The sequence below is a fragment of the Glycine soja genome, chromosome 3 (assembly GCF_004193775.1).
Source record: "Glycine soja cultivar W05 chromosome 3, ASM419377v2, whole genome shotgun sequence".
Taxonomy (NCBI): domain Eukaryota; kingdom Viridiplantae; phylum Streptophyta; class Magnoliopsida; order Fabales; family Fabaceae; genus Glycine; species Glycine soja.
In genome coordinates this window covers 15,650,639-15,659,823 of record NC_041004.1, presented here as the reverse complement: position 1 = coordinate 15,659,823, position 9,185 = coordinate 15,650,639, and the positions used below count along the sequence as shown (strand labels likewise).

The window sequence follows — 9,185 nt, the reverse complement described above, 5'->3', positions numbered from 1 at the left end:
TTTAATAAGATTGGTTGTGAATTGGTTTTTTTTCATTTGGTTTTGCTTATTACTTTCTAGTCTTACTAAAAAAAACACCAATTTCATGACATTAGTGACCGATTAGAACTAAGCCTTACGAATAAAATGAAATTACCAACGATAAGTGGAGAAGATAAATGCACACATAATATCACAAAGGAACTAAACTCCATTGATGAGGGTTAGGTCCAAAAAATTCTAGGAAATGACCATTTTGCCCCTTTTCTTGTGGTTTTTTGTTTCTAGATCTGATAATCAACCATCAAACCCTAAGCGACCCCTTGGCCTTGCATTGCAACTGGTGTCAAACACCGAAATTTGATTAGCAATGATCAAAACATCATATCTGGATGATAAAAGTATTATACCCGGATGAAATTAAGGTCTGACAGGTATCACCTAAGATTCCAAGTATTTCATGCTCTCTTACTCAATTACTACTTGAATTTGAATTGAAATAGTTCACACTACAGAGGAGCAAACTTACCATAGACAAAGTAAGTTGACCCTTTAACATGGTAAGGGTCTCCACTACAATAGCTTTCTCTCTCTCTAAACTCGCAAGAACTATAGTTTATGATATGCCTAGTGAAAAGAAGATCAACCCAAGAGATTAGCTCTAACACAGAATAGAACAGTAGTAGTGGGACTTTGATTCATTTAAAAAAAAAACTCAAGCTTTTGACATACACTCAACAACACAAAAAGGTGAAAGATTAATTTAAAATTTAGATAGAGAAACTTCCCCATAAAGAAATGAAATAACAAACATCAACTACAGTAGCATAATTATTAATCAAAATGGTGAAAACAAGTTACAATTTAATCTTTTGGAGAAATTTCATGAAAACTATCTGAGTTGTGCTATTTCCTGCCAAATTAATTTGATACAAAAGCAGTATGAATAAATTTGCAAATTGCAACCAATCATCAGATAAGAGAAAATACCAGAGATGATTAGGAATAAATACTATTATTGCAAATAAACTTCCTACTAAAAATCATTTCCCATAGGGTGGTAAATGAGATAAAGTAGATAAATATACCTATTTAGTGTGACCATTAGCTGACATAACTTCATGAAGCTTGTGCATAAGCATTTCTTCTTCTACTTGACAACCAGAACTCATCTACTCTTGACTAGCAATAGAAAGAATCACACTACAGGACATTGATTTACTTGATCACACTACTGCAAAAAGGCTAAACAATGACAGTTGTAAACAAGAACAGTTCAAAATCGTCTTTGAAGCTAACGTCGTTGAAAGTTTTGACTTTCAACGACGGTTCCATAAACAACCGTCTTAGAAAAAGGTTCCCTTCAAAGACGATTCTTAGATAAAAAAAAACGTCTTAGAAGAATACCCAAGGTGTCTTTCTAAGACGGTTTTTAGTTAAGAATCGTCTTAAAATATACACTTTCAAAGACGGTTTTAAAAGAAATGTCTTAGAATGTCTTATTTAAAAAACAATTAAAAATTCTAAAAAAAATAAACACATTGAACAAATAGGTTAGGATCATAACTATGGTTGATGAACCTAGCCACATTACCAAAAGAGCTACAATCTATACAGAACTCTAGGTCATGTGCATGTCCATGCATTAGTGATAACTAAAAAGGTTTTTTTTAGTATGGATAAATGACCTCAAGTTGGTACTGCAAACCCTTCTGAGACACTCTACTGCCACAATCAGGTCCATATCCTCATCTTGGACCATATTCAAACACAATATCTCTAGCTTTGATCAATCTAAAGGCATGGCCAACAAGGAATACTAATAGCATGACTTGTAGAAGATATCTAAAAAAGAAATGACTTATAAAAGATAGAAAATCAACTACAAAAAAAGTTTTAGAATATTATCTAAATTTATAATATTTACTGAAGGTAGGTCTCCAACTTTCGGTGTCTTCAATGGCAATAAGTACAAATATAAACTAATGTAATTTAACTACAAATCAAGGAACATGAAAGAGTAAGAAAACAAATGCTTGGAGTTGTGAGATGGTGTTGGTGATGAATTATGGAACATGTTGGGGGCTCCGCTTACTAGAACTACTCTCGATGCAATTGTAATTGATTTTTCTCTGTTTAACATGAATATGATTATTACCCGCATCTTCTAACATACTCTAATCATGATCCCTCAAGTGAGAGAGCCTAAAGCACCTAATATCGTTCATAATCCCTTAAGAGTTATATTAAATAATTTCATTACAAGCAAAAATACATAAATAGGTTAGGCAATACCACTCTATCCTTAGACATGGATCACCTAGATGTTCTTCCTAAGTTCTCTTAGCATATAAATATTTCTCAATGTCTAAATCCTAAAATAGTGCATGAAAATTGATGATCAGAACATAGACATGTGAATGAGCACAAGAAAAAAATAATAATATCAATGTCATATTAATAGATAGTTTAGAATCATTGCATCTAAGAGTGTTTGGTTTGCATAGCTCTCAATAACGGGTGGTTTTGGCCTCTCATTGTCATGAGAGACTTACAAATATAAAAAGGTGGAATGAAATGGAAGATAATTGAAGAGAAATAGAATGAAATGGATCGACCAGAACTCTGGAAAGTGATCTCCTTCAACAATGGCTATGGCTTCTCTCTCTGCTTCATGTTGCTTTCTTCATGGTGAAGAATGCTAATGAATGAATCATCTTTCTAAATATCTTCACCAATTGATTGGTCAATCAGAACTTTCTTGTGCACTTAGCGCGATGCTCGCATTGAGCGTGCATGTCCAGCTAAGTGGTCACGTGTTAAGCCCTAGGATGCACGCTTAGCATGCTTGCATGTGACAACTATCTTCCAATGTGACTTCTTGCGCTAAGCAGGTTTGCTTGGGCTAAGCGGTTCTAACTCTCTAAGAGAGGATGTCACGCTTTGTACAGTGAGAATTATCTCCCACTTATATAATTATTGGTCGAAGATATAAGTTTGACTTGATGGTAAAAATAAGAGGGAGGAAAAGTAAGAGGAAGGGAGGGATTGATCATGGGTTTGAGTCCCCTGCTAACAAAAAATTAACATATTAATAACTAACATTTTCCAATCTAAACGATATTAGACTTCTAACAATAGTTTTGTCAAACACACAATAAGGTCAAGACTCAAACAACTGAATTCCAAAATGACACGTTATTAATGTAAACTCGAAATCTCCCTTGACACATCTCAAGTCCAAAATTATAAACACATCGTAGATTATTACAATAATCATAAAGATAGGCTCATTTTTGCATTAAGCAAGAGGGGGGGGGGGGATGTGGCCAATATGGAAACTGTCCATTACTCATCCCAGAGTTCTTCAATTGTTTTGTACCCGGGAGATGTCTTGCTAAAAAAACCATCTCCAGTAACTATTCTCTCCTGCATCAGTAAAACATGTAGTTGAAATGCTTTTTCAGGATTTGGGTTTTTAAATAACTTAATTTGAAAAACAATAATTTTTCTTAGCCTGAGAAAGCTTTTGAAAAAAAAATATTTTCCATAAAATAACTCGCCTGCTTAATGTCAGAGAAGTTGGCAAGCAAATCTGCAGGTATGGACCAATCAAAGAGATCAAAGTTTTCCTTGAGCCTTGCATCATTTGTGCTCTTGGGAAGCACACTGTGGCCCATTTGTAGTCCCCATCTAAGAGCTATTTGTGCTGCAGTCTTCCCTAACTTCTCTGCAGTTGTGTGCAGAAATGGATTTTTAAGAATATTACTTTCACTGTATCCTTTTCCCAGTGGTGAATAGCCCTGAATTAGATCATTCATAGTGGTGAGTAGTAAGCAAAATTGCAGCTCAGAATCACAAAAAGTTCCTATATGTAACACTGAAGTTGCTACAAGATGTCTACTATACAATTCCTTTAAGTTTTTTATATCCAGAGATATGTACTTGTGTACAAGATTTTTAAAATCGGACCGGTCGGTTCAACCAGAAATCGGTTAGGTGATCGCTCTAAAGACTCTAAAAATCAGAGTATCTCATAATCGGTCCAACTAGTATAAAATCAGCTAAAACTAATGTTGAACCGGTATAGAGAACTGGGGTTGAACCGGTCATTTTAATTTTAAATTTTTTGGTTTTTTAAATTTTATTATTTTATTTAAAATATTTTTAAAATAAATAAAAATACATTCTTAAATATTTCCCATAAATATCAACTATTTTCTTAACTATTATTAATTTTTATCTTACGAAATATATAATTTAATCATTTATATTAATTTATAATTTTTTAATTATATATTATTTTATTAGTTGAAATATTATATTATATTTAAAAAATATAAAACCGATTCAACTACAGTCGAACCATTGAACTAGTTTCAATCACTGGTCCGATCTTAAAATCATTGTTCATGTAGCATGCATAAATGTTTGGATTTAAATTTGCACACTCACTGATAAGTGCACTCCCTTGGATTTACAGAAAGCATGCAATTCTGGCTGCTGTAATGAAGGGTGCAATTCCACTTGGTTAACAGCTGGAGGCACACTTGCCACATCCAACAAATCCTGAAGCTTCTTTACAGAGAAATTGCTGACCCCTATAGCTTGAGCCTTGCCAGAATTGTAGAGTGCCTCCATTGCTCTCCATGTGCTAGGTATGTCAGGTTTGGTAAGCTTCCCGTTTTTCGCACTGACTGGCCAATGGATCTATAAGAATAAATATAGACATATGACAAATCAAATTTTTAACATAAGAACTTGAATTCAGTGACACTAAAAAGAAATTGATGTAGGAAGGAATGAATGAATTTCTTATGATTTACACACAAGGTAGAGATCCAAATAGTCCAGTTGCAAATCTTGTAAAGTTTTATCAAATGCCTCTGGGACATTTTCCGGCAAGTGATCATTACACCTATAAAACATGTGCAAATTAAATTGGGTATAAAGAATGTAATTACAGAATCAGAATGATAAAGGATGTAATTGAGTTTAAGAACAAACTAGCAAGAACAGTTTGAATAAATGCCAGAAATCTGTAGACTGTTATTGAGAAAGTCCTCTGCTTTTCATAAAATTGTTCAAGTTTTTGAACAACAACGTATGATCACAATAGTACTTTGACAGAAAAAGATGAAGAACTATAGGCTTTTAGAGTAGGAGAAGGCTTATTTGGTGGATAAAAAGATGATGAAGAAATAATGTTCAGATTCAAAGGAAAGAAAATCAGTATTTGTAGAAAGTTTGAAGAATTGAAAAACATCAATGTTTTTGGGATTTTGAATAGATATTCTTCATAGATGGCAATCCTACTCAAGACATGGTTAAACACTAAATGTAGGTGCTTCTCCTAGTATGGATTCAAATATGGTTTAACCTTAGTGGAGGTTAAAATAATTGAAAAATTGAAAATAAATGACAACTGTAAAGATCATTAATGATGCTAATCTCAGAATTTCACATCTTTCTGTACAAGGATAAAATGGTCAATGAGTTATCTTGCAGACTTAGCATGTAAATAATATTTGATAACTTCAAATTAAATATCTCTTCTAATCTTGTATAAGATAATTCAATGAAAATACTTTGGAATGCTGATTTATTAAATTGTATTTTCAATAACTATGAATTAAGAAGAAGAAAAACATGAAGACTCTCAAGAAATCTATACCAAGTGATTGCATAGATAAACTTGGCAACAAATTAGTATGACAAATATAAAGTACATATAAAAAAGACAAACCATAGCTTGGAGGTGATAAACATATCTTCACGCTTAACTACACCATCAGCAAATAACTTCTTCAAGGCAGCACCAATCTACATAAAATTTACAATAACTAATAGATAAAAAAAAAAAATAAGAATTGTAACACTGACATAAAGTTTAATTATACAAACCCAACGTAGTTAATGGTAAAATGCACATTATCAGTGCCCTATCATTGTTAGCTGTGTTCTTGCTTTAATCTCCAGGATGTTAGCAGGAAAGGCAGGTATAGTAAAAGCGGGTATGGGTGCAGGTAAAGGCAGGTATAGTAAAAGCGGGTATGGGTGCGGGTAAAGCCCGTGGTATGGATGATATTATATATTGTGATGTAATTCTATTGTTTATGTATAAGAAATAGAAATGGACTGACTTTGCTCCCAAGGACATAAACACACTTGGCGAACCTCATTAAATCTCTTGTGCTTGCGTGTGTGCATGTGATTTCTCTCATTCCTTTTAGAATTTAGGTTACTATTGCTAATAGACATGGTCCTGCACTCCGGCTATCAACAGTATTCTCACCTCATCTCCAGCTAAGCCGTAAAAATACTGCACAATTGATGTATTAGTGAGGAATAAATTCATATTTTCTTCTCCATTTTACTAGTTCTTTCACATTAAACCCTCAATTGTATCTCTTAAGGGCAACAAAAGATTTGCATAGAAAATTCCATTCTACATTTTGTATTAGACCATTTATAGCACCACACATTTTAAGTTTTAACCGCAGCTAATGGCATGACTATGCAGAAGAAGTTTTAGAGTGAAGAGAAAGAATGAAGAACATCAGCCTTGATTTTTTTTCATCTTTTGTGGTTTTTCCTGCTTCTAAATGAGATAAACTCATTTCTATTATGTGAAAATAAATTGAATGAGAATAGCAGCACATTTCTGCCTGGACTTCTAAAATGAGTAATCTTATTTACAATTTCATATAATCTGGATAAAACCTCCAAATTTTGTAATAACATGATATTACTTTAGTGTAGTTAACTTAATTGGATACTAACTTTTTATACCTCTCATGTAGAACTATTGTTTTCTATTATTATTCAGTAAGGCTTAAGCCCAAACCAAAACAATTTTCACAAGTTTGAAAGTAGAAAATTCCATTGCTTCAAGTAACAACTCATTACGATTTCATTTGAGGGACATGCAGTACCTTAATAGCCTGTAAGGGTAGATTAAGTTACACTTATGTACTAACAATTGTTCAATTCTGCTAATTGTTTGATGCATAGACATAGATGCTGTTTGCTCTATGCTATCAGTGCTTGTCTTCAAAGGATCTTTTTCTTGGTTTTATTAATAAAAGCTACTCAAGTGTTTTATTTGGTCAATGCAATTATTGTAATTTTTTATACCAATATTCTTAAAAAGAAAAAGGGAAGTATAAAGTATGAATATAATTCTTACATAATTCTTCGAGTAAGTAAGATAAAATTCTGCCATAAAACCTTCTTGCTAGAAACTGTATGTAGCATTGTGCTCTAACCAAATTCCAGCATGCAGAATATAACCATAAAGTCTTGCACTCCTTATTTCTCTCAAAACATAAAACTGAATACAAAGAAAATTCCAGCATGTAGACCTATGCACTGCTCCTCCAGAACTACAAAAGTCTATTTCAAAACTGTCAAGCAGCAAACCTTACATTGGAGAAAAAGATAGTTTATTTCTCCCCAAACTCAGAAAACATCACAAACATATGTTAGTGCATTCTAATTAAATTCTAATATGTAATTTATTTTAAAATTTCTATGTGTTCATTGTTCACTTACAATCACTAACAATCCTCCACTACAGGAAATTGTAGGACCCTTTTGGATGACAAAACTCTCCCTCCATATTAGTGTAGTTGCATACCCAAACTCAAAGTCAAATCATTACTTAAACTGGAACGGTTGATTCATGCTGTAGGATAACCTCATTATCCATTAAATACTTCTAAGTTCGAACTATTTTCATCTTTTACTTGTATAAAGAAGTTCAACAAAAACAACTCTTACACCATAAAAAATTTAAAAAGTACCACGCAAATAAGATAATAAGCAATTAAATCAAACACAATCGACACCTGTTTATTCAAAAAAAAAAAACATAGAACTCTCACCTCCTTTTCATTGCCATAAATTTGCGCACAATCTATATGCCGATATCCAACCTGCATCGACATTGTCACATAGATCCACTATAAGCCATCTTTGTTCCAAAACCATACACATCAACACTTAAAAAATAAATCCATTAAATAAATAACCACAATACAGTTTTTTTTTTTTAAAAAAAAAGGTTTTGGATACATCTCTTCTTTTCATGAAAAGACAAATTATGAAATTTTAATAAATTTAAATATGTTTTTTCCCCCACAAATTTAGGTCAATGTTATTTTTCTCCTTAAATTTATTTTTTTTAATCCTTCAATTGCAATTAAAAACTGCAACAAATTGTACTCCACCTAATCCGTCAAAATTTGTTCGAAACTGAAGTACTAAAAATAAATTTAAATTTTAGAGACAAAAACATCAATAACCCAAATTTGAATATATATATATATATATATATATATATATATATATATATATAAAAGGCGGAATAATAATTAGCTAGCAATGATTGTGTGGGCAGAATTTGTAAAATTTGGACATATAAGATTGATGTAAAAAGAGAAAAAAAAAAAAGCCACCAGTTCAATCCCTTATTAATAAAAATTAACAGTAATAATAAATAAATAAGTGCACAACGTTTATTGCAGTGGCCAAGGCGCGAGCAACAACGCCAGGTTCAGCGAGCCACGTTCCCAAACCAACGGAAGGTATCTTAGCGCCTGTGTTCAACTCGAAGAATCGAAGATCGTGGCTGGCCATACTCTATGATGCAGAACGGAACTGAGAGAAATCAAGGGGTCAGGGGTGTACGCAAATGCGAATCGATATGGAATCAACGAATTCGTTTGATTTACAAATTCCGTGACAAACTAGAATACATTCTTACGTCGTGGAAGGTCTTCTTTCTTCCATAGATATTCTGCCACGTGCACTTGCCGGCTTTTAGGCTTAAAAAATGTTATAAAGCACGCTCGTGCGTGTCACGTGGGGAATTCGGTTTTATTTGAAGACTTAATTATTATCTTTTAAAGAAAATACTAGTAATAAATAAAGCAAAATAAAAATGTAGAAAAACTGTTAAGTGTCACTCTCTAAGATTATGTTTTATAAGATATTTTGATTAATTATTAATTTTTTTATTAGCCGAAAAATATATTTGATTATTAAATAAGTTTTTTTAATATTTTTTGAGGTAATGTTTTTTGAAATACTACTTAAGGTGATATTTTTTAAAATATTAATTTTTAATTTTTAATTTTTTATATTTTTTATTTTTATCTTTAATATATTTATTTATTGATCATGATTTTACATCAAACATTTAT

At 32.2% G+C, this 9,185-nt stretch overlaps 1 protein-coding gene across 1 annotated transcript; it reads right to left on the bottom strand.

Moving 5' to 3' along the window:
- Positions 1-3,052: 3,052 nt before the first annotated feature.
- LOC114406200 (NADPH-dependent aldo-keto reductase, chloroplastic-like) lies at positions 3,053-8,733 on the bottom strand. Its single transcript, XM_028368842.1, has 7 exons — positions 8,497-8,733; positions 7,866-7,916; positions 5,726-5,802; positions 4,810-4,897; positions 4,435-4,689; positions 3,543-3,782; positions 3,053-3,408 (listed from the first exon to the last, which is right to left on the bottom strand). Exons 1-7 carry the CDS (start codon positions 8,617-8,619, stop codon positions 3,328-3,330), a joined length of 915 nt encoding a protein of 304 aa, XP_028224643.1. The 5' UTR covers positions 8,620-8,733; the 3' UTR covers positions 3,053-3,327.
- Between the last annotated feature and the right edge of the window lie 452 nt (positions 8,734-9,185).

Coding starts and splice junctions, on each gene's coding strand:
- LOC114406200 (XM_028368842.1), bottom strand. CDS start 8,619: ATGGCCAGCCACGATCTTCGATTCTTCGAGTTGAACACAGGCGCTAAG. Junction 5,803..7,865: donor TTTATGGCAATGAAAAGGAG/GTGAGAGTTCTA, acceptor AATTTTATGTAG/ATTGGTGCTGCCTTGAAGAA. Junction 3,409..3,542: donor ACTTCTCTGACATTAAGCAG/GCGAGTTATTTT, acceptor TTACTGATGCAG/GAGAGAATAGTTACTGGAGA.